The sequence below is a fragment of the Antrostomus carolinensis genome, unplaced genomic scaffold (assembly GCF_000700745.2).
Source record: "Antrostomus carolinensis isolate BGI_N321 unplaced genomic scaffold, ASM70074v2 scaffold16487, whole genome shotgun sequence".
Lineage (NCBI taxonomy): Eukaryota > Metazoa > Chordata > Aves > Caprimulgiformes > Caprimulgidae > Antrostomus > Antrostomus carolinensis.
Window position 1 is genome coordinate 17,334 of NW_010328223.1, and position 24,836 is coordinate 42,169.

A 24,836-nucleotide genomic window follows, 5' to 3' on the forward strand; every position below is an offset into this window, starting at 1 on the left:
TGGTGACCATAATCTAGTATGTCGCAGATTCATCTACCTATTGAGTCCTTTAGGCCATTGCTTGCAGTTGTCTGTCTGTCTGTCTGTAGTGACTGCACCAACAGTAGTGACTGACTCTTGCTGTTAGCAGCTGCACTTGTCTTTCGAAGGTGAGATTTCCAGATCATGCAAGCTAATAATCAGTGACAAATACCATAATCTCTTTTCTTTCAGTCAGAGTTGAGAAGTGAGTATATTCCTCTAAGCTATTTTCTCTTAAAATAACTTTTACCAGTTCCTCCTAGCATGTGCCAGTGTACACCTTATAAAACATTTTAATTAAAAAGATTATTTGTGGAATTTCCTTTGTCCATGTCCAGTGGGAGCTATTGGGATGAGTGTTTCCAGAAGGCCTCATTTTGCATTGATTGCTGGGTGGTTCCCTGGTTCCCTTCCTACATCCTGTACAGTGAGAAGCCTCATCTCTGGAATGTCTGTCTGGTCCCATAAAGTGTTTGGGGAAGTGTGGTTATATGCTGTCACGTGGGGTATAAATCCCCTGCGATTGCATGTTGGCTGCTGTATTTTCAGATGGGATTATAAACACGTGGAGGCACTTGTATATTAGAAGTTTCATCTTGATAGGAGCAAATCCAAATTAATAATGTTTCATTTCTCCTTTTCCCCATGTTGTTTTGCCATCAAGGCAAATGCTTTTGGCTTCTGTTAAGGGACAGGCTTGAAAGTGTCTCAGATTTCTAGATGAATGCTGGGCAGTTGTACTGAGAAAGAAGTTATGTTGCTGTGATTGTAACCATCTTGGGACTTGGGCTGTATTGAAAAATAACATGTCCCCTTATTACTGTCTTGATGTTAAAAATGGATTAAACTTCTTTCTTTTTATTTTTTTAAGTACTAACAGCAGCAAGATGTGAGAACAGCAGTCCTGAACAGTCAATCAGTGGCTAAGGAAGGGGTGGTGTCAAGTTCCAAAAGATGTATTCACTTTTAAAAAAATTAATTAGTATTTTTTAACTGCTAAAATTTCACATATTTTCATATTTATGTTATGTCTCTCGGTGCCATTATCTTGCATTTTTGTACTCCTGGCACTCTGTTTTTAGCCTAGCTACCTCACTGGCATTAAAAAACAACTGGGAGTGAGCTGGAACTGCAAGGCAGGTTCCTTTCCTGTTGTATAACTATTTAGTTACTTTCTAAGATACTTGAGTAAATATTTAATTTGTAAACTGATTGTCCTATTTTTTTTTTTTAGTGTAGATTAACATACTTCAATTCTAGTACTGTTTTTCTTGATTATCTGATCTTGAATATTGCTACTGATTTTAGAAGCTGTATTTTTTAGCAGTCGCCACTCAAAATGTTTTCCTTCATAGGAAATTAGAGAAAATAGTCTTGGAAAGAACTGCAGGAGGTCTTTCTCTGGGCATTTAGAAACAATATTTTTAACATCATTTTATGCCAACATATGTCAGAAGTATTCTATAAAATCTAATAATGGTAATGGCAACTTGGACAATCTATCTTAGTCCTTAATTATTCTTCCCTGTAGACAGATTTTTCCTGATGTCTACTCTAAATCACTTCATCCACAGTCAAGTCAATTGCAAGCTTTTCTGATCCTCACCTTTTTTTTTTTCTTTTCTCCTCAACATGTGTTTATGTATTTTAGGTTAGTTGATAGACTTCTTTCAGTCTTATTTTCTCCAGAGTTGGGATTCTTAATCTTTCTAGTGAATAATTTTTTATTTTTTTTTTTTTTTTTTTTTACTCTGATCACTCTTGCTTCTGAAGACTCCACAACTTGTGCATGTGTTTCATGGAGTGTAGTACTCCAGAATGTGTTTCTTTGGAGGCTCTGTCTGTATGAATGGAGTAGAAAAATGTGGCTTGCAGTTATGCTCTACTTCGTGCATTTCACTGCAAAGACATTGGGGTTTCAGTATTGTGATGCTGATGCAGATCATCTTGCTGTACACTATGGCTCATTATAACGCCATTATGTCCGTGTGGAAGTACTGTGTTCCCTTGCCAAGATTCAAATATTTGTATACTTGCCATATACTTGGATGTCTTGTTGCTGTTGCTATGGAATGTATAAAAATGTGGTTCCGAGTCTGCTCTCCTGGAAAGACATGAAACCATCTTTGAAGCTTAGAAGTTGTGTCCTTTGGTCAAAGGCAATTGGTTGCTGTCTCCCATCTCTTCAGAAAAAGACACTGAATTGGGTGGAAGTGTTTTGGTGTCAGTATCATTATGGACAATTTGTTTTGTTGGGTTTCTTTGAGTTTCATGTGTCATGTGTATCCCTGCCTTGATGTGCTTTCTAAATCAAGCACTGTAGCATTCTTTTCTAATGCAATTTGTACAAATTTGTCTTCTCTGTACTGAAGGATTTTTATTTTCTATTTTTATTTTTTTCTGAAGACAAGTGGTGTGTAGTTCTGGATTATACTTCAATGTATTAATTCACAGTTCAATTTTGGGACAGTAATCTTAACCACAAATCTAGTTAGAACATTCCTTGCTGTTGTATGTCTTTTCTTGCTGCCTGTTCATGCAGCCATTCTGTGATGAATATGCCTGTGCTTCAAATCAAGTTTAGAAGCATTTTTTGCCCCGTAGAGCTCGTATGGTTTGTGCTTATCCTTCCTCCCCTTGCTTTCCACATGATATGAGAAGAACAGTTTGTATACCCTGTTTTTGAATTTCTCTGCTGGTAAAGATCATCAGCTAGACACTGTGAGGGCAGTGTTTCCTGAAGTTCATGGCTTGTGCTGAAGCTTCACAGTGACCTTCTGTGAATGGGTCTGGAAACTTCATCCCAAGGAGAAGCTAAGGGACAGTCAGCCTGACCTGACCGTCTGTGCTCTTGTGTTGAACCTGCAATGTGATGGTCCTTCTTCCAGCGTGGGGATTGTGGGTGGTCACAGAAGTAGAGAAGTCTGCCTGTTGTTACCCCTGGGACCATTTGCAGATGGGATGTAGCCTTCAAGTTGTTTTTTGAAGGAGAACCTTCTGATAGAATATTTGAATTTCTTTGATGTGTGGCTTTTGGATAATGTACTAAATTGAAAAGCTACTTTTGGCTTTTACAGAAATGATCTAGAAAATATTACTGTGATGTTGACTGGCTCTGGTCTTCCTTAGAGGATAGTCTTCAATTTTATTTTTTAATTTTTTAAAATTATTTTTAAGGCTAAAACTATCTGTCATTTTCTGATCACAGAAAGAAGTCCTGGGAAAAGAAATAGATTAACATTGTAACCAACCCAAAACCTGACTCTATAGTGGGAAGAAACCAACAAACTTGAAACTAGGTAATTAATGAATAAATCTTGATAGGTGTTCTTGATGCACCCAGTGTACCTGATGGTCAGGGCTGGGCTTCATCTTGTGCTGTGCTGCGTTGTGACAGTAGAGGGTACTGTTGGTGTAAGATACAGAACGAGTCTTTTCACGTGGAGCTTGGATTTATTTTTTTTTTCCTCCTATTATATTGGTCATTGGAACTGTTGACATGTTATTACACAGTCATCTTTTGGTTGCCACTTTGTCTTCATCCAATCCATTTATGGATTTACTAAGTAGTTTTGTGGACAAACTCTAATGAAGTATGAATGTTTTCTCATTTCTTTCTGCCACACAAAGTGCTCAAAGATTTATATTCTGATATAGCTTGTTTTTCCTTCAGTGTTGTGAAAAGACTGTTCCTTCTTTGTTCTAGATTGAGGCGTTGATTATGCTGGACAGCTTTCCAGAGAGTTTTTCTTCTGTAGATAAAGTTAAAAAAAAAAAAAATTGTTAATGGTTTGGGAAAAAAGTTGTGATTATTCCAGCTCTTTTGTTGGGCAGCCTTACAACAATCTCTCCTCCTCTGTTTTATTTACCACATTCTTGTGTAGTCTCTGGCTGCTGTTCACCACAGAGTTGCATTTTATTTGAATGTCTACAGGTGTGCAGTTATTTAAGACCTGCTTCTAAGGAATGTTACTGCTTTGCCAGGGATCATTTCAGTTCTGTGGAAAGGATTTGAGCTTTCCAATCTAAGTTTTTGACGGTATAAATTACATGATATGTTTTTTTGGTGGCAAATCCACTGTAAGTAACTGCGTAGTATCATTTTTAAGGAACATTTTTGGTGAGTTTTGTCCCATACCTTTTCCATGATCTGGTTTACAGCCTCCCCCCACCCTGTGAGCAGTTGTTGTGGCACAGCTGTGCTCTGAGGAGTTGCAGTGATGTGCTGGGCCACACAGGGTGTGCAAATTTCCTTAATTTTGCATTGTTGCCAAAGTACTGTGTGAGTACACCTTGAGGTTGGTGTTAATTGTGTGTTGGAATTGGTAATCCTGATGGGAGTGAGACACCTTCAGTTTGGTCACTGCTGGATTCTAACTGCTGTGTAACGTACTTACACTGTTGGAAATCCTGGTATGGGTTTGTTTTATAGTATGCTGGCAAAAAGTACTGCTTTGCAAGTAAAGTTTTCCACTTGGCAGAGTGATTTAAGCCATAATGTCAGAAAAGACCCCTTGAAGGTATAAGATATAGTAGATGTAGTAGCAAACTCATGAAGCCCCAAATTCTTCAGCTGCTGAGTCTGCCTTTCATTATAGTTTGTCCACGTGTTTTTTTTTAAGTAAATTTATTCATAGATCCTCAATAATTGTTTGCCCAATCTGTCTTCATTCTTCTGCATGTTTCTGGAAGGGTAGGGTAGCTTTTAGTGATGGAGTCAGTTGGGAGCAGAAAACAGAAGAGATATGTCTGGTAGGGGTAGAGCTAAGGTGGAGGAGGAGAGGATAGAAGGATATTGGTGTGCTTTTAGGCTTTGGGTACAGGAAGCACTGCTAGCACTGATGTGTTTTGAAACATCACTCATGTTCTTTGAGTTTCAACCTTAACCCTTGTTTTCTTTATGTGTGTAAGTCTTATATGCCAATGCTGGTACTGATGCTGTTAGTCTCTGATTCTGATTGCTGGACATGGATTTACATTAGAAAAACTTCCATCTGGTTAGATGTTGCTAAAAATACTCCCTTGCTAGACCCATTTCCATCCCCTTATGTTTGCCTGGAAATGGGGCTTAAATTTGCACAGTCTAGCCATGCCCTGGGTTGTTCTGAGATCATGGTTAGAGCTATCCTATCCTGTATGTATCAACAAAAGAAAAACTTGCCTAGAGGAGTTGACTGCGTAGCTGGCCTCGGAATTACATAGACTGTTCTGGTTCTTACAGCTCCAAAATCTGTTCAATGTCCACATGGTCATTAATAAGTTTCATGTAGCATGTATATGGCCAAAGTATAATGGGATTCTGGCAAGCAATCCAGCTGCCTTTTCAGGAGTGGTTTTCTCAGTGGACTTTGTCCAGTACCTTTCTGCAAGTTCTGCATCTTCTCCCCACACCTGATTACCTGTAAGCAGTGACTGTACCAGCTGGTGTTTAAGGGGAGTGGATACACCACTCTTAAATGCAGCACCACAGACACAATTGCAGAATGACATCCTAGTTAGCATCCAGTACTCCTGGTCAGCACAGATGGTGAAGTGCTGGCAAAAAGTCTTGCAAAGTGATTTGAGGGGGCTCTGCTGGCTGTTAGTCACTACCACCAAATTAGCTTAATTAAAACCAGCTGTGGGAAAGTGGTCTGCTGCAACTGATAAATCTCATTTCCTTCTCTCAAGTGTCTGTGGGCCTGGAGCTGGTGATAACTGCCTACTTGGATGCAGTGAGGATCTTAAGGTTGTTGCAGTTCTCTTCCATATGTGCAATTTTGAAGTTGGCCCTAAATCCTGCTTTTGGCTCACATTTCTCCATATGGAGTCCTTGGCCTTGATGCTCAGGTTTGTGTATTGCACTGAATAGCATCTACGATGGTTAGTGTTGCCATCGCTTGATTTGCTTTGGGAGAATTAGTGGGCATGTTTGGTTTTGTGTGGTTTAGAAAGAATGTCAAGGTTATCCAGCCTGAGAAAGATGCTCTTTTATTAAAGTTTAAAAACCTCACAAAACTAAAAGAACCCCTTCCCCAACAACCAAGCCCTAACTTTAAAAACCAGTAGCTTAATTAGAAACATAGGGTTTGCTTTCTCTGAATGACCAGCAGTCCTTTGTGTTTTGTGAACTGGTGTCCCAGGCTTCTGCAAAATTCTTTATTTGTAGAATGCCCCACTCTGCTGTTTCCCTTCACTTAATCCTTTTCTCCCTTTCCCTGTCATCTGTTCTGTTGTGCAGGCAATTTCACAGTCAGACTTGTGGCCAAAAAGTTGCTACATTGATGGCTTGTCACAAACCAAGAAGAGGCCATTTTCCATTTCTGAATTGATCCCAGACATGCCAGCATCAAGCTGTTGGATTTTTTTTTTTTGCCAGTCAAGTGAAGTTGTGTTAGATGAGGCAGCTGTTTTAGAGTAAGGTTAATAAAATGACTGTTGCTTTTTATAAGGAGCTCTGCTAGTGGAGTAATCCAGAAATGGTGAAACTCTAAAATTTGTGAATCCCAGTGAGCCTGTGAAATCCTGGCTGGGAGCATGCTTCAGCAGGTGGCTGGAAATGCTAATAAGGAATGACTTCTGTCATGGAGTGCTGTGGAAGGTTTGTCTTTCTGAGATTACAGTAGGTTTTCTTTGTGGAAATTGAATTAATTTAAGAATGGGAGTTGCTCTTGGCAGCTCTCAGTTTCTGAAGTTCCAGCTTTTGGTGAAGTAGAGTTGGTAGTTTCATGTGAACTTCATCAAAACCATTTGATGTCTCAGTGATGCTGGATGCTAAATTACTGTTCTTAAGCAAGCTGCTGCCTTGTCTCGATATTTTGATTAAAACAGCCCACTGATCTGGGGTGTTTTTTGTTTTATGTTTTTGGAGCAGTGTTTGTTTTTCAGAGACTGCAAGTCCTCTGAAACACTACGTGGCCACTCTAAAGAGCCAAAGCTAAGGTGGGTTTTTCAGAGGCATGACTGAACAACATAGATCGCTGCATTGTGGCAGATCTGATCATTTGAGGCTTGAAATTTCTACTCTTTGTTTTAGAAAGATGTGAAGAAAAGTGTGTGAATGAATGTGACCAAACAAAAGGAGCTGCATCAATAATTACCTTTCTAGTGAGCTTAAATTTTCGTTTATTTCCTTCAATATTGTTCCAGCTAACGATAATAATAATATTATCTATTATGTTTGCATGTTGCAAATATGTAAGAGACTTTGTGGCTTATTTGTGACATTTATTTGTGACAAATAAAGCCACTCAAGGTTTTCAGATGCAGTGTAGCAGATGAGCCTGGTCACACTGCTTATCTGCATGCCAGTTCTCTGCTAATTTACTGCCTCTTTCCATTTTGCATGTGAGCTTTGTATCACTGTAAGCTTTATTTCTGACAGACAAGGACCTTCTCAATATAATTTATCCTTGGACAGTAAATGTTCTTGAAGCTGGAAGTGAGTCTGGGCTCTTTTTAGTCCTTCCCCCCCTGGCAAAGTGGCAGCTTGGTTGTGCTTTTAGCCACTGCTGACTTCAAACTACGCTATGAGTTCTTTTTTTAAAAGCAGGCTTGCTTGCTTTGTCAGACGATTTAGTCAAGTGCTCAGCAGTTTAATTCTACTGATCCTAGACTGTAACCAATGTTTCTTAGTATTTGACCTTCTGGGTGCCTTGAAGTTTTTCTCACTGGCTTGTTTCTCTGACAAGTGCTAATTTAAAGGGATTCATTGTATTTTTGTATGTGATGTGATAGGAGGAACACTTTTTCTTTAGATTGTCTCCAGCTGTATTTGTTGAGGGGCTGGGTGGTGTGATGATCAGCTTCCGCTTCTGCTGCTGCTGCTATTTGAATGTTTTTCATTGTCCACCAATTTCTGCATGTGGAAATGAGGCAGTACTGACAGTATTTAGTCCATCTCTGGGTTTTTTCTTATGTTTTGATGAACCAATAATATTGCCTTCAAATAAAACACTTCTTTAAAAGAAATTAATAGGAAATGAGAATCTCTTTGTGCACTGTTCAAAGTTCCTGTGGTTTTGGTGCTTTGTTTTAGGGGGGGCTTTTTTTGTTTGTTTTTTTTTCATCTGAGTATGGGAGCTTTCATAGTCAAGCAGATACTCTGGGAAGAGAATAGCATTTGTTTTTTGCATCCCTCTAGGATGCACAGATGACTTCTGTAACATCTTTATTTCATATTTGCACGTGTCAATGTTTGTCTGGTTTAGGACGGTGCAAGGCTTTTGAGTAGATATAACGCCCTTTGCAGGACCAGTTAGTGTGGCTGGTAGGTGAAGACAAGCTAGAGGCACACAAGCTGCTCTTCAGGACATTTGGCTTTGAAAATACATACATGTATGCTCGATATCTCTCGGTATACATCTACTGCCTATAAAATAATGTACTGTGAAGGTGTCTCAAATCCAAATTTTAGGGCATGTTTTGGAAACTTAATGAGTTTTAGGATTTGATGGGCCAGAAACCTCTTCAGATATTGGAATCAGTTGTGGCAATGCGGTTAAAAAAACCAAACAAAAACCCTAAACTTTCCCCTGGCCCCAAACTACAAAAAGCCTGAGTGAAAAATGGATCCAACAGGCTTTCTGTTCAGTATCACCTTTCATGTTAATAAATGGTCTGGGTCCTTGTAATGCAAAAGAAAATAGAATATTGCCATTTTCTAGAGAAGATGGCTGTAAAGCACTTATATTCAGATGTTTTATGCTCATACACTTTTCTTGTACCTTACTCCTTCCTGTCATTTGGCAGTGTTCTGGGCAGACACTGGAGACATGAGAAGTGTCACTATAAAGCTGTACATATGAACTTGTTGGCAGTTACTCTTGCAGCTGGGCCAGTTGTTGTGTGCTTTAAGGTTTTGGGAGGTTTTTCTCCACTGGCTTAATATCATAAGTAGTAGATCATTTTCAAACAAACTCAAGAATGTGAGTTTCCTGATGGGGAAGTATTTTATTTCTGCTTTTGAGGAAGGAGAGGCTTCTGAGAGCTAGTTTGGAAAAACCAACACAGAGAAAAAGGTTTTTTTCCATACTAAGAAGAGGGAAAGAAAAGTGATTGAATGACTCTAGTAGGCATAAAAACAAGACCAGGCTATTAAAATAGTTGTTGTCATAGGAGCCATTAATTGCATGTAGATATCTTTATTTATATAAAACAAAAGATAATGTGCAGCAACCTTCCAGAGCGCTCTGACAGCTGTGTGAGTGTATTAAGACACTGTCACTAGCACAGTTCTTACTGTGCTTTGTTAAGGTTAAAAGCCCATGCCGTGGAATAATTTGGGTTGGAAGGGACCTTTAAAGGCCATCTAGCCCAAACTCCCTGCACTGAGCAGGGACATATTCAAGAAGATCAGGTTGCTCAGAGCCCTGTCCTACTAGACCTTGGATGTTTCCAGGGATGGGGCTTGTACCACCTCTCTGGGAAACCTGGGCCAGGGTTTCACCACCCTCATTGTAAAAAATTTCTTCTCTTTATCTAGTCTAAATCTCCCCTCTTTTAGTTTAAAACCATTACCCCTTGTCCTATCACAACAGGCCCTGCTAAAAAATTTGTCCCCATCTTTCTTACAGGCCCACTTTAAGCATTGAAAAGTGCAATAAGGTCTTCTTGGAGCCTTTTCTTCTCCAGGCTGAGCAACCCCAACTGTCTCAGCCTTTCTTCATAGCAGGGGTGCTCCATTCCTCTGATCATTTTTGTAGCCTCATCTGGACCTGCTCCAACAGGTCCATGTGTGTCTTGTGCAGAGAGCTCCAGAGCTGATGCAGCACTGCAGGTGGGGTCTCACCAGACTGGAGTAGAGGGACAGAATCACCTCCCTCCATACCAGGATACTAGTTGCCTCTGGGCTGTGAGCGCACGTTGCTGGCTCATGTCCAGCTTTACATCCGCTATCCATTTTTAATACAAGAGTGAAGTAACTTATTTCTGATTATGAACTCTTTGTATTTTATAATACCTAAGGTAGCAATATGTATTTTTGTTTGTACTATGAACATACAGAATTAATTTTCATTGTGCAGTGCTGTGCAATAAACTTGTAATCAAGAAATCTTAGTGTATGTTTCTTTAGTTTGAAATGGAACTTTCTTTTTAGGGACAAATTTAAGCGTATTTTGCTTTCTTCATAATTTCAAGCTGCTAGCATGTAGTAAAGAGCAATAATGCTTGAATGTTTTGAGAGATTTTTGTTATGGACGTTGTTTGGTGTTCCAAAAGTTATGTGAAAATTACACATGTGAGCAAGAAAGGAAGTGTGCTATTGGCATTTTCCTAATGATTGGAATAAACAAACATTATTAGCTTAAAAATACTTTAAGAACAATTTGCATGTTTTGGAGCGTGACTGAAAGCAGCAAAAGAACATTGGTCAACTAATTTTTGTTTATATCTGCTTAGCATCACCAAAATGTTTTAAGTCTGGCCCTTAGTTTACAAATGACTTAGTGAAGTATTTTTCAAGGGTTTATGTACAAATGGGTGTTGTTAGGTGCTTTAATTAAAAATAAAAATTTGTGTGATCTGTAACCCTCCTGTCCAGTATTCTTGTTTGAACTTAATAATGGCTGTGCTATGATTATTAGACACATTCCACATAGATTAATTATATTCACCTTTGATTTGGTAGTTTTCTGTCTTAAGTCATGTCAGTGGTTCAATTGGTCTATCCTCTAAATATTCCTAATAGTTGGATCCAACAGCCATACCCAGGTAAGTCTAAATACAGCTTTCCCTGTCCCCCCGATATATCCAATGTACAGGTTTGCTGTTGATTTTAATTATGAAGACAGCTGAAGTTTTGTTTTGTTACTGAAATTATCTCAGAAGCACTAGTAGTGACCCTTTTAAAATGAATGTGTTGAAAAATTCATAATTTTGAAATAATACCTGGAGGTATATGTTCAGAAGAAGAAAGGTATTCTGAACCTAAAGCAAGAGCTTTAAATTTGAGTGCACAATACTGTATTTCTTGATGAAAAGAGTGATCTTTTATTCAGAAACTAAATACAGTTTTACTACTTACTGCTTTGATTAAAGACTGGTGCTACCACTGGTGCTCAGGAGAATGTTCTTGTACTGAGCTGGTACTACCCGACTGACTCACATTTTCACATTTGTTCCTGTGTAATTCCCCAGCTGCCAATATCCATTTTCTGTCTTGCACATGGATTGTAAGTTTAAAAGAAAGAAGTTTTATTGATTTGTAATTTGTTGCATGTTCCTCTATGGAATTTGACTGCATGGCTGACTTCTTGGTGCTACAGTAATAATTGAAACCAAAATATGACACTTGGCTTAGGATGACATGAGCTTCTTAAAATACTGACAATCTGCTTGGAATTAACTAAAGGATCTCTCACTGTCAAAGGAAAAACTTACTGGATATCAGCTTTATTGGTGCAGTTTGATCTGTTTGTTTTTGTGACTTATGGTGGATCTGTACCTTCTCTGCAGTTACGTTCCTCAAAGCCAAGGGTATTTTCATCGAACTTCTTCAGCACGTTGATCTCCCCTTCTCCTTTGCATTTGGGTACTATTTGTCCATCGCTTCTGGAACGAGCAGCCTGAGAGGCCAGTGCTGTTGGCCTTCCCATGGAATAGGGGGCTGGGATGGACACCAGGGAGCTACATGTGCTGGGTGCTCAGAGAGAAGCACCACATTGTCCTTGTGCCCAGAGATTTGTTGGTCACAGCACTGCGAAGTTATGTAGTAGATCCAAATAAATACTGATCTTACGAGCCAAACATACCGATCCTTCCTGCTAGCAAACAGTTGTTTGGGCATTGCTGAAGACAATGGCAATGTAATATCCTTCTGAAGCACTTGCCAGCTGGCGCAGGGCACCACATCTTTTCATTCAGTTCATTCATTGCAGAATAAAGAAAATTGGCGTGCTCAGAGCATTTTAAAAATACATCTGTTCAGAACGTGAGCATTGTTTCTTGCCTGGTTAATTTGCCACTTCATTACGAATGTCCTGATGGAAAAGGAGTGATGCACACAACAGCGAGAGTAAAACTAGGTTAGGTTCCATGAAATTCATAAAATTCACTAAGTATTACAACGTCTTTCAAGTTCTATATAACAGAGAGTTGTAGTTTCAATTAAATGACAGGAAGTTGAAAGCTGATAGGGAATTACTTTGCAGTTTACAATGGAACCAGTAGATCTTGATGCCACATAAAAACTGAGGCAAGTAGCAATACTTAACTATATCCATTCTTAGATCTCAAGCCTTTTTTCCTAAGGGTCTTTGGAGAAAAGCAGATTGCTTATTTTTATGGATGAGAAACACCTAATTTCATGAAAGGACTTGTTCAGGGTTGCACAGCTTATAGCAAGATTACCCATGTTGGCTGTGCTTGAGTTTGGCCGTGAGTTTGCAGAGACGAGCTCAGAACCAGCTGTGTCTGCGCTCCCTGGAGCAGAGCTTGTGCGTGAGCCTTGTCACTCTGCGTCCAGTTTCTCTGTGTGGAAACTGCCTGCCTCCAGGCTGAAGCAAAAATGGGAACGTGGTGTCCAGGCAGAGTGGATGGCCAAGGAATTCATGTTCAGCTCTAAGCTTGGCTGGGAAGTCATCTGTCAATAAAAAAGGTCTGTTTGGTCAGCCACAGAAATGGAGAGAGAACCTGCATGGCCAGCTTCAGTACTGTATGATTAAAAAGTTAATACTGTATAAATAAGAGTAGTATTTAAAGAGGTGCTGGCTAGAGCAACAATGTAGAAACTTTTCAACTTTGTACAGTGCATAATTGAATGAATATTTAGATCAGAATGGAATTTTTTCATTCTTATGGTATTTTGCAGTGAAATGCGTTCTGCAATGAGGGCGAATCTTCCCCCACAGGTACATTGTATGAAACAAGCACCAGCCCATTCCCATATCTCTGCACCGATACAGATACAGGCAGGTAGCACACGGGACAGGCATTCAAGTTTAGTGCAACAGAAACACTGGAGTGCAGCCTTGTTTTAAGACAGTTTATTGAAGCAGAAAATCCAGGGTTTATTGGAAGTGTTCTTTACAATCAGATGTTTCCTGTTGCTGAAGATGTGTCCTGTTGCTGAGTGACTTTTCCTTTCCTGTAAAGGGAATAAGTTTGAACTTTGAACCTGGATCTCCGATCAGTTGCAGACAGCACCAGACTGAAGCTCTTCATATGGTTTGCTTGCCAAAACTTGCAGTCCCTGTATTTACTGCTGTTAGCTTGCACATCTGTGGTTAGGAAGTGTGCCTGTGCTCTCTGTGTGTGTTGTCTTTTTATATTCCTCATCTTAGATATTGAAAATGTTAGAATAATGCTACTCCAACGATACACTTGAGATTGTAACTTTTTGTGGTGTCTAAGTGTGGGAACACTACTGATTGTTTTTCACAGAATATGTATGTAGGAGCTGAGATTGCTAGTGACAGTGGTCTTAAATATGTTTCCTCAGACCTTCACTGACTCTGTGTGAAGTGATGCATAGGAGATGTCATAATTAGTGTCTTGAGTTTTGAATAAAGACTGTGAGTAACTCGGAGTATCCTTGAGGCTGTGATACGGGAAGATGTTCTTGTAGTGACCAGTGTTCTTAACACAGAGCCATCTCACTCTGTCAGAAAAAGGTGGAGAAGTAGGAAAATCTATTGTAATATAGAAAAAAGAGCTTAGTAAAGTGGAAAAAAGTGGGTAGCGGGGGGAACATAACATTAATGCAAAAGTAAGATACTTCATAAATTAGTAGGATGGCATTTATCATTAGAGTGAAAGAAATTACTTAACCTTTCCCTAAATCTGTCATCAGCAAGTAAAACAAAGCATTAGGAAGTGGAGGATGCCCTGTCAAGTTATTTATAAGTGCAGGCAGTTGTTGTGTTTTACCAAATCTGAGGAAGGATGTCCATGCTTTAGGTATCTAAGTGAGGTCTCTGTGAAATAGAACTGAAATTATTTAGTTCCCTTCAATTCCTTGGATTGAAGAAGAATAAGAATTATCTGGAATGTTGTGTAGTCATGATAAGAATGGGTTTTTTTCCAAAATATTTTTTCTTTGGGTCAGGGGATGTTCTGTGACAGATCTTCTTGCCAAATGAATCCCAACAGTAGCATGTTTTCTGAGAGTGGCACTGCTTTTGTGAGCTTCATTTTCTGACAAGATGACACGTAAGGACAGTTTTGGTTATTCCTGGCCTTTTCATCACTAAGTTATGAAGAGTTTTGTGCAGTAAGTGTTCCTTCTCTGGTATATGTTGTGTTATAGAATATTGATCTCGAATAGAAAATAAATTTTAATAGCTCTTGCGGTGTTTGATCCAATCCTTTTCAGTAGTCAGCTAAAAAAGGGATGGATGACAGACCCTTTTCTTTATAAATGGGCATCTAATTCTGTGGTAAAAAAGCAGCACCTAAAATCTTTATTTTCATTCTGACTCTGAATCAGAATTTTATTCTTTAATGTTGTTACTGCAGTTGCTGTCCCCAGGGCAGGTGATGGAGTTCTGCAGGATATCTTGTCTCTGATCAAGCTCTGGAGGTAGAAATTACGTTAAATGTTATTAAATAAAGGTTTCAGTTCTGTAGAGTTCGTCACCATATCTGGAGAGCAGGAGCATGCAGTGAGAAAGTTAACAGTGACGTGCATACAAGAAAGCAAAGCAAACCTCAGAGCTCGAGTCTCTGTATGAGGATGTGCCACATTACAGCCTTATGTTGCAATGTGTTATTGTATTCCCCGTTTGGCGTGGTCTGTGGAGCGTATTACTGTAATAGTATGCGGTATTGAGGCTGTGTTAAGCCTTTATTATTAAACTTGCATAACTCCTGTGGGACTGATGGTTTGTGGTTTCTCAGGACCACTTCCAAAGCAGCACACAATCTTTTTTTTCATTTTTTATTTTTATTTTTATTTTTTTCCTGGGGAAGTTGGTTTATTGCTAAAGTCTGTTTTTTGGTTGGGGTTTTTTTGTGGGGGGGGGGGTTTGGTTTGTTTTTGTTTTGTTTTGTTTTTTTAAAAAAAGATGAAAAAAGTTATTGGTTCAGCTTCTTTGGTTTCCAGTAGGATGAGATATACCTACAAATACATGCAGGGAGAATGCAAAAGAAGAAAAGCAAAAGAAGTTAATGGCTTCTCAGAGGGACTTAATGTAAAAGTCTTCACTGAAATTCTGAAACAGCACCTAAGTGAAAAAAGTTATTGGTTCAGCTTCTTTGGTTTCCAGTAGGATGAGATATACCTACAAATACATGTAGGGAGAATCTGTAAAAAGCAAAAGAAGTTAATGGCTTCTCAGAGGGACTTAATGTAAAAGTCTTAACTGAAATTCTGAAACAGCACCTAAGTAAACATTATATACAGTTCTTGATTAAATGTGGATTATATTTGCTGTTCTCATTCTGTGTTGCCACTGCTTGTTTTCAGTTTGTATATTGCATTTTCATCAATAATTAAATCAAAGCAAGGAAAGTGTTTGCATTGGAAATTGGTTCATGTATTTGCTCTTAGGTGACTTCAGGAACTTGACACAATTGGGCTGTTTCCACACATCTCTTGAGTGCAGTACCTATGGATGATATTAAATGTTTATCTTGTGGTGTCCATATCTCTTTCTTGGAGTGTGACATTTAAGATGTTTTCCAACACAGCCTTGTTTTTCTTTGTCTCTACAAATCTGCAGTTTGTTGGTCAGGATCATCGCTCCTTTCTGAGGACCCAAATTTTCATTTATTTTTCTGTTCAGAGACTAGAGCAGTAGAAAGATGTGGCAGTCTGTAAGGAATAGCAGTTAAATAGTTACCTGGTGTCCAGAAAGGCCTAGACCTAAGGTACACAAGATAGATAGCTGTGGTGGGTTGATCTTGGCTGGATGCCAGATGCTCACCAAGCTGTTCTATCACTCCCACCCTCAGCAGGGTGGTGTGGGAAGACAAAATAAGATGGAAAAAAACCACCTTGTGGATCAAGATAAAGGCAGTTTAATAAAGCAAAAGCCATGTGTGGAAGCAAAGGAAAACAAAAGATTTATTTTCTACTTCCCATCAGCAGGTGATGTCCAGCCATTTCACGGGAAGCAGGACTTCAGTACATGTAGTGGTTGCTCTGGAAGAAAAACATCATAGTAATCTCAGAGTCATAGAATGGTTTGGGTTGGAAGGGACCTTAAAGATCATCTAGTTCCAACCCCCCTGCCATCAGCAGAGACACCTTCCACTAGACCAAGTTGTTCAAAGCCTCATCCAGCCTGGCCTTGAACACTTCCAGGGAGGAACAGCCAGAGCTTCTCTGGGCAACCTGTTTCAGTGTCTCACCACCCTCACAGTGAAAATTTATTCCTAATATCTAATCTAAATCTCTCCTCTTCCAGTTTGAAGCCATTACCCCTTGTTCTATCACTACCTGCCCTTGAAAAAAGTTCCTCCCCAGCCTTCCCATAGGTACTGGAAGGCTGCTAGAAGGTCTCCCCAGAGCCTTCTCTTCTCCAGGCTGAACAGCCCCAACTCTCTCAGCCTGTCCTCATAGCAGAGCTGCTCCAGCCCTCAGATCATCCTCGTGGCCTCCTCTGGACTTGTTCTAACAGGTCCATGTCCTTAAATGAGTGTTCCCCCCTGCTTTCTCTTAGGTTTTATTATTGAGCAGACATAATGTGGTATGGAGTATTCCTTTAGTCAGTTTGGGTCAGCTGTCCTGGCAATGTCCCCTCCCAAGATCTTGCCCACTCCCAGCTTACTGGTGAGGGAGGAATGCGGGAGAGACAAACTTGATACCATGGGAGCGCTGCTCAACAGTAGCCAAAGTGCTGGTGGGCTATTGTGTTTCTGCAAAGCCAAGTTCATCTCTGTCCAGCATGAAGCATGGTTGCAACAGAGTTTAAATTTGTTCCCAGAGCAGCACTGAATGTCTCTGCACAGTCTATCTTGGAGCTCCTGGTTCCTGAAGGAAATGGGATCCTTGTGTTTGTCCTACAGCAGTGAGCTCTCCTCCACCCTCCAGAAGGGCTGTGGTGGAGCATATTCAGGTAGCCCTGCACAGCACTGTTTTGGGGGATGATGGAGCAGATTCATATGTTGGTCCAATTTTTGATGCTTTAGCTGGATGGTGGGTCGGAGAGGAAGGTGACCCAGAGCACAGGTCCCAGTGCAACTTTGACCCAAAGTTGACACAAAGTGACCCAAAGCAACTTTGCAGTCTGGCTGGTGAGGTCGCAGATGTTGTTATTCCTCATATTGAATGCCTCCTAAATAAGTGAGTGTTTCTGCTGTCTTTGCTGCTTCTGGTGGATTGGATCAGATCCAGAATTGCATTTGGGTTTTGCAGTATCTTGGGTTTTGGGGGTTTTTTTAGGGTTTGTTGGGTTTTTTGTTTGTTTGTTTGTTTTTGTTTTTGTTTTTTTTTTAAACTGCTGTAGCCACTGAAAAAAATGATTGTAGCTAACATGAAAACAGATGTAAAAGGCTGGCACTGTGGTGTGTGCAGCCATAAGCTGTGCACGTTGGCACGTTATTGAGTGTCGGATCTCATGATTTGGGCATAAAGGCTGCTCTTCAGTTAAGAAAGCAAGAGAAAAACACTTAAGCTGCTTTATGAAAGCAGATAGCTGAAAGGTTAGTAACTGTTCCTTCAGATGTAAACACTTTCTGACACCTAAAGCAAGGGCAGGTGTAAGTGGGTGTGGTTTACATTGTGTCTTATTAAGTTTTGAAAGAAACTTTGAAGATTGCTTTGAAAGGTAGAGTGGAGAGGGGCTTGGGGGAAAGCACTTGGCACAGACTGAGCAGCCACTTTGTCTCTGGAAAAAGTAGTTTAGAAAGCCAAGAGGATTTTGAACTGAGTGATGATGGGAAGAGATTTGAAGTTAGAAGCAAAGAAACTTTTCTTCTGTTTGTGAAGTAGGACTCGGTGTATTTGCAAATAAGACTTACCTCAAAGAAATGCTCATCTCCATCAGCTTCTGACAAACATAACCTGTAGCTCTGAATTTGGCTGAACGTGAATAGCTGTCTGGGTGGAGGAGGTGTGACACAAGATTATCCTCTCTGCCTTTTTCAAGTTTATAGCTTTTTCCTTTTTGAAGTGTCAATGCCAGAAATAAACGGTGTTTTAATAAAGATCCACGGTTTGTGAAATTACTTACGGGGGCAGAGGGGGAATTGATTGTAATACGGGTTATTCACAGTCAATTTGATGTTGAAACTGTGAAACTAATAGTCACGTGGAGGACTAGATTGGAAAAGGGAGCTCAAGTGCTTACTCTGCTTGTAATTTTTTGTTTATAGGAGGAAGATAATGTTCTCAGTTAAGGGAATGAAACATTATACTGGTTTTGTGGGCTGCAATAATGGTATTAATTTGGTGCTTGCAGTGCCTTTCAGGCACTCTTAGATAAGTCCTAATATTTCATGCACAGTGTTTGAGTGCAAAATATTTTGCAGGAAAATGAAAAACGTTTAAATTTGGCATTAACTACAAAGCAATACTTTATATTGATAAAAATCTCAACAGTTTTTTAAAAGTAGAACCCCACAGAGATACTTCAGAATTAATTGATGGCAGATGAATTTAACGTAGTTAAAATGAATTAAACCCCTTGCTATTTAGAATGATATAAAGATGTCTGAATTTTATTCCCAAAAGAGGAAATACAGTTGTTAAGTCCAGATGGATTTTTGTTTTTATTGGAATAAGTTTTGAGCCTAGTAATATCTATCTTCTTTTTTTTTTTAAATGTTACTACCATAGTGTTGGCTGTGGGACAGCACAGACCTGCCTTTTTTTACATTGTTTGAAATCCAGTTAAATTAACAGTTTCACTATGCTTATTTTGAAAATTAGCACTTTCTTATTGAATTTGTAAGAACTGGAAAATAAGCCTGAGGATGATGTACAATCATTGGGGGTTGGAACTAGATGATCTTTGAGGTCCCTTCCAACCCAAACCATTCTGTGAATACAGAAAAGCCAAAGGCTTGGTCCTATGCCAAGTTATTGTCAGCTGAAACATGGTAACTGTCAGTGTCTGCAATTGTCGCCTGCCCAAATGAAGGTGGTGCAGAGGGAGCTTAGCTGCTTCTCAGCTCACGGAATCTGTGCTTGGGCTTTTTGCCTTCTGCTAAGGGCTTGTGCCGAGGCAGCTGCTGAGGTGCTGCAAAGGATGCGTGCTCAGTTGATCACATCTGAGGCCTAAGTTGCAAAGAGAAACTTTAGGGATTGAATTTATCCATTGAGCTGAAGAGGTAAGGCAGTTCTGCTGTTGCTGTATCAGTTTCAAGCTTATCATTCCATAAAATTATTAATCCTGTCATGGTGGTTTGTTCTTTACTGTGTTTTACCCATCTCAAGCTGTCTTTAAGTTCCGGGCCCAATTCTGCTCCACTGGTGGTGGAGTAGAATTCAGTAGACTTTCTGCTTCTGTTGGGATTGGCATCAAAATGGATGGCAAACCAGGAGGCTTACTACCAAAGTGTTGATTTGTCTCAAGTAACAGTAAAACTGGAAAAAAAAACCCCAACCCTACTATTGAGCATAGTCATAGAATCATAGAATGGTTTGGGTTGGAAAGGACCTTAAAGATCATCCAGTTCCAACCCCCCTGCCATCAGCAGGGACACCTTCCACTAGACCAGGTTGCTCAAAGCCTCATCCAGCCTGGCCTTGAACACTTCCAGGGAGGAGCATCCACAGCTTCTCTGGGCAACCTGTTCCAGTGTCTCACCACCCTCACAGTAAAGAATTAGTACCATATTTCAGTTCCACTTGTAACAGGGTATCATATTTTTACTGATAAATTTTGCAGACGTGTTCTAGGCTGGGGGAATAGTATATGAGGAAAAGGAATGACTGATAAAGGGTCTGGATCATGGGGTGAGCTAAGTGGAAGCTGGCAATAAGGATTTTCTACATGGCCAAATGTCAAGCTGCATGTATAAAAACTAGGAACTGTAAACCACAGTTGAAGCAAAGTGCTTCAAAATATGTCCCATCATATGAAACAGTGACTAAAAGTATTGGTCATTAACTGGTGAGCAAGAGTTGTCATCGTGATCATGGATCAAAGCGCTATTGTGATCCCCAGATGGCAAAATAAAAAGGTACCAAGTAGAGAGTGTATTTTCTTGATACTTGGCATATGTGCTGCGTATAGTACAAAGGTGAAGGATATTGATAAATTGAAATGCATTCAGCTGCAGAGCCAGTCCTGTGAGTAAAGATGTGGAAAACATGGTGAGAACTGAAAGGAGCACAAAATAGTTGGCTTAGCGAACTGTCAGGGAAGTGCTGATCCTAACAGGCCAGTCTCCTAAGTGGGGTCAAAATATTGATAATACATTTGATAAGAAAAAGCTCTCCAGCCTAGCAGTCAAAAACATATTATGGTTCAGTTTTGGTAAGACTGACCAAGCTTATTAGGCATAAAATGAAATTATTTTCCATAAATTGTAGCTACTTTGTAGGGTAATGACATTGTGATTTATTGCATACTCCAGCGTTCTGCCTTTGCGAGATGTCTGTTATTTTGTCTGGCTGATGAAGTTGTTCCCCTTCCTGGCGGAAGGGACCATGAGGAGTTATTTAGGCAAAGTAACAAGAAAATGTTACAGCAAGAAATGGTGCTAAGAAAAAAGGGGAAAATGAACTTGTACTCTTGTGTTACAGATTCAGTGGTTCTTTCCTTTGACTCCGTTGGACATACAATAGGCTCAGGTACAACATTGCCTTCTTCTCTATCTCCCACCTCGTGACAAGGCTTCTACTTGATCGGACATGGTAGCCATGTTGGGAGGCAGGTCACTGAGTCAGATTTTTATGGGAATCAACCATCTAGCCAAAGTGGGTAAATAGGTCCTTTCCTGAGTGCAGTGGAAGCATTAAGGGTCTTGGTGCAACACGAGGATTAACGTGTGGGACCCCTTCCATTCCCCAGCAAGGCAGATGACCTGGGCACGTTACATGCGTTAGTGATGCGGTTTGTGCTTCTTTTCTCATGTGAAAGGCATTAAGATGATGTCACTCACCAGCTGAAGAAAAACTGTTCCATGCTACTAGGGAGAGTTTCTCAGCTAAACAAACAGTTGAGTTATTTGGGGAAAGACATCAGGAATGCTTCCAGGAAGGAGAAGGCGAAAGAGCTAAACAAATAGGGCTGCAAACTTTTTTTTGGGTGGAGATTGACTAGCATTATTGAGCCCCAGGGCAAATCCTGCCCAATCTAATTTCCTTTGGAACATGACCTTCAATTAAACTGAACCAGAAATCCAAAATTCTTTTGTGTTGGGGGCACTTCATAAAGCCAGTAACTATCCATTTGGCTATGTATAATGTGCGAGCTGTAGCCAAGACACACCATAGTGAGCACATTACTTGATGAAATTCAGTTTACAGTGTATGTATAATGATACACGAAGTGCAAAAGAAAGGCTAAGAATTACTCTTATAACTTAAAACCCTTTAACACTTAAAAGATAGGAGTATTTACTGTCTTGCAGAAAATAAAAAATAATCTAAGTGAAGGTTTTGTATTTTGTCTTGCTTACTAGCCTTTCCTCTTAGGTTGATAGGGGGAACATGCTGCCTTCCAACATAGCACCTGTCTGCTACCTGCACAGTTTGAAAGAGAGTCTCCTGCCTGACACTAACAGCAAAGCTTGAACACGGATTTCCAATTTACTAACCCCCAAGCTAGTGGTAGTAGCTTGCTTTGTTTACAACACCCCAAATGCTTTCTCCTCTCCCTGCATCTTCTTTAAAAGTTTTATCTGGAAATGGATCTGTTGTGGGTGCGTGGTCTGATATGGGAGTATCTGTAGGATGCTGAGTGCAGAATGGATATGTTGTTGTGTTTACAGGGGGAAGAGACCCTCTATTAACTCCCTCCTACTAATTAGTATCAGTCATAACCAAAGTGTGTTGTTACCTGCCTCCGAGCTGGGTGATGGTTTCTTCAGTCTGCAGAAGTAGGGGGAAGGTTACATAGGTTTGAGATAAAAAATCTGTGAGTGAAATTCAGGGAAATATTTTGACTACAGCTGAGTATGTCTGAGGCATACCTATGCTGGAGTTGTGCTGGATTGATGTTGGTACAGCTAAGACCAGAATTTGTCCTGGAGTAAAACTTTTAAATATGACCTACTATGGATTTTTGTGTTTTTTTCCTAATACTATTTTGGCTTCCTACTGGTGTGAAAAGTTAACCCTGTGGATTGCTTCCAGTGCAGGATATCTGTGGAGTTAATCATAAATGTTGTGTTCTGATACTACCAATAGGGTGGTGAACCTAGTTATGAAAAAGAGTTCCAGTGCTCCATGTCTTTTGGAGTTCTGTTAATATGGAGGGTGGGAGACAAGCTAATATAAGCCAACGAACTGTTTGGGTCTCTTTTAAAAGCACTGGTCTTTGTTCTGCTTGTATTCTGCAACTCAAGCTTGGTTTGGTTAGGAGTAAGACAGTAAAATTTGATCTTCTGTAAACGCTCCCACTGCAACAAGACTGAATTTCTTCATTGAAGAAACCTCATGTATTTGAGAAGGGAGGCTCAGGAATGTCTGACAGCTGTGTGTTTAGTGCTTTTGTATTTAGTACTTTGCATTCACTGTGCTGCAAACTTTGCTCTGAACTGATATGTGTAATAAGATGTCAAGATGTCTGATGTCTGTCCAACTGAGGGATAGCTTTCCTTGTTGAACAGGAAGGAGAGAGAGAAAAACTGTGGCTATTGCGCTTCCGCTGTCCATCCCATCTCACCTTGCTGCAGACCCAGGAAAAGACAGAACCCAGAAAGAATCCAAAGAAACAATGGCAGCTCCAGGCCCAGCCATTCCTAGTAGGTGATGTTTCAGGTTGGGTAAGAAGGGACTAAAGTTACATACTTTGAAACATAAAAATACGTATACCTTTTTCTTTGTTAGTCAGAGTTAAACAGCTGTGAATAATAGTCTCCCTGTTAAGATTTCATGCTGCTTAAAATTAGTACTCATTGGTTTATATTTGCATATTAAACAACTTCTTAGAATTGCTCTTTTGTAATTGTTATTTGTGCCATGTGAAGGGCAATGTCTTGCTGCAGCTTCTGTGTTTTATTTGAATTGACTGTCCTTATCTTGGGTTTCCCCTTAACTCTTTGTCCCACATGCAGATCTCTGTTTTCAGGTGGGCTGGAAATCTCTCTTTAGGCATCTCAGATTAATGACGCTCTCTGGGTTATTCTGGATAAACTTTCTGAACTGAGCGTTCAGAAGATCATCCAGCTATGGAGCCTTAAAGTACTGCTTCACAGAAGATTATGAGCCTACAGGGCAGGAGAATCAAATATTGGAGTGAGACTGAACTGTCTGAGCTTCACACTATGGTCTGGCCTTCACAATTCCAGATGTTTTTGTGACTCTCTTCATGACTGCCCCTTCCCTTGAAAGATAAAGTTTGAGCAGCAAAGATAAATGTTTGATGTGATGTCTAGGCCAGTGTTTCAGCTGAAACCATTTCAGAAAGGAGGCTGTCATGCCCTGAACTTGGGAAACATTAAGCAGGACACAGGGTGTTTGAGGAGACCTAGATATCATTTACTTGCCATAGACAGCTAGTACTCCTTTTTCTTTTTTTTCCTTCCCTCTCTAGTTGCTTTGTTTTACTTCGTTGCTAGCAAATCAAACATTGGACCTTGAAAGTCAGATTTATACCCCTGCTATTTTTGTGTCTGAGAGCAAGGAAGTTAATTTTTTCTTCCCTAAGCCTCATTAGGATAGGAGTACAGTGAATGTGCAACTTTCCCATCTGCTAGTGTACTTGCTGGAAATATTGAGGTTCTAAATACCTTATGGCTGTAGGCTTACACTGTTGCTAGACATGTTTGATTGCAGTACTGGCCACCAGTTGTATAGCAAGTTTTCTCACTGTGGGCTTAAAAAGCAACAGTTCTAACATATCTTCTTAAGCAACTAAGTGTTATCTAGGTATTGCTCAAACTGTTTGAATATTTTAACTTTGTTGCTTTTTTCTTTTCAATTTAGTTCTTAACCATTACCAAAAGTTTGGCTTGACTTAGGCAAAGAAAATGGACCATTAAAAATCTGGTTTAGAGTAGAGGCTGTGGCTCATGTGCTTGTGAAAGCCCACGTGCAAGACCATGCTTCCAGATGCCGAGTCCACAATGGTAGTGGAGTAATCATCTGAGAGTTTAAATCTGTGCTTCTTTAGGAGATTGCTGTTAGTAATTCCTTGTGCTAGAGTCCTTAACCATTCTGGGAGAAGCTGTAAGAACTATGAAGGAAACTTTCTGTTTCCTTCAGCTGCTGAAGATGCTGAGATAACCATTTTGTGAAGGATGAAAAGAACCCTGTGTCTGCCCTCCTAAATACAACTCCAGAGTGAATTTGAGGACTGCTTTCCTATATTTTGGATGGAGAGTGGTGTGGATGGAGGCCAGGAATAGGAATGCATCTAAAATTGCCAGGTATCAAATTGGTAGAATAGTGACAGATTCCTAGCATGAGAGAAAAACATTGATGTCCTGCAGAAGATCCCTTGCTGTTCTTTGGCTTTCTCAATGAGAATCTGGAAGTATAGGTGGCTGCAGTTACAAATGCTGATCTTTCCCAGATTCCTAGGTTAGTGGTAATTAGTTTAGATATTATGTTAATTAATGGAATTTGTGAGGCTCTAGTAGATGTTCTTGGTTTGAGGAAAATGGTTCTAATTTATGTTCGGAACTAATGTGTTTCTAGTGTGTTGGGTTTTTTGTGTAGATTTTTTCCCTCAAATTGCCTTTCTGACTATCTATATTAATGCTATGTGGTAGTGATGGGAAAGGAAGGGTGGTCTTATTATGTTGCATTTTTCTGCATCCTGTAAAGTAGAAAATAA

The 24,836-nt window shown here is 39.9% G+C and overlaps 1 protein-coding gene across 1 annotated transcript in view; it reads left to right on the forward strand.

Annotated features, from left to right (window-relative positions):
• The window catches only part of LOC104528242 (CMP-N-acetylneuraminate-beta-1,4-galactoside alpha-2,3-sialyltransferase-like), a gene marked incomplete at its 3' end in the record, with an annotated part of 106,056 nt that overhangs the window by 16,838 nt on the left and 64,382 nt on the right, over positions 1-24,836 (forward strand). The window contains exons 2-3 of the mRNA XM_029086007.1: positions 20,636-20,683; positions 22,649-22,804. Of these exons, the coding sequence (XP_028941840.1) occupies positions 20,636-20,683; positions 22,649-22,804 (204 nt within the window). The remainder of the gene's footprint in view (positions 1-20,635; positions 20,684-22,648; positions 22,805-24,836) is intronic.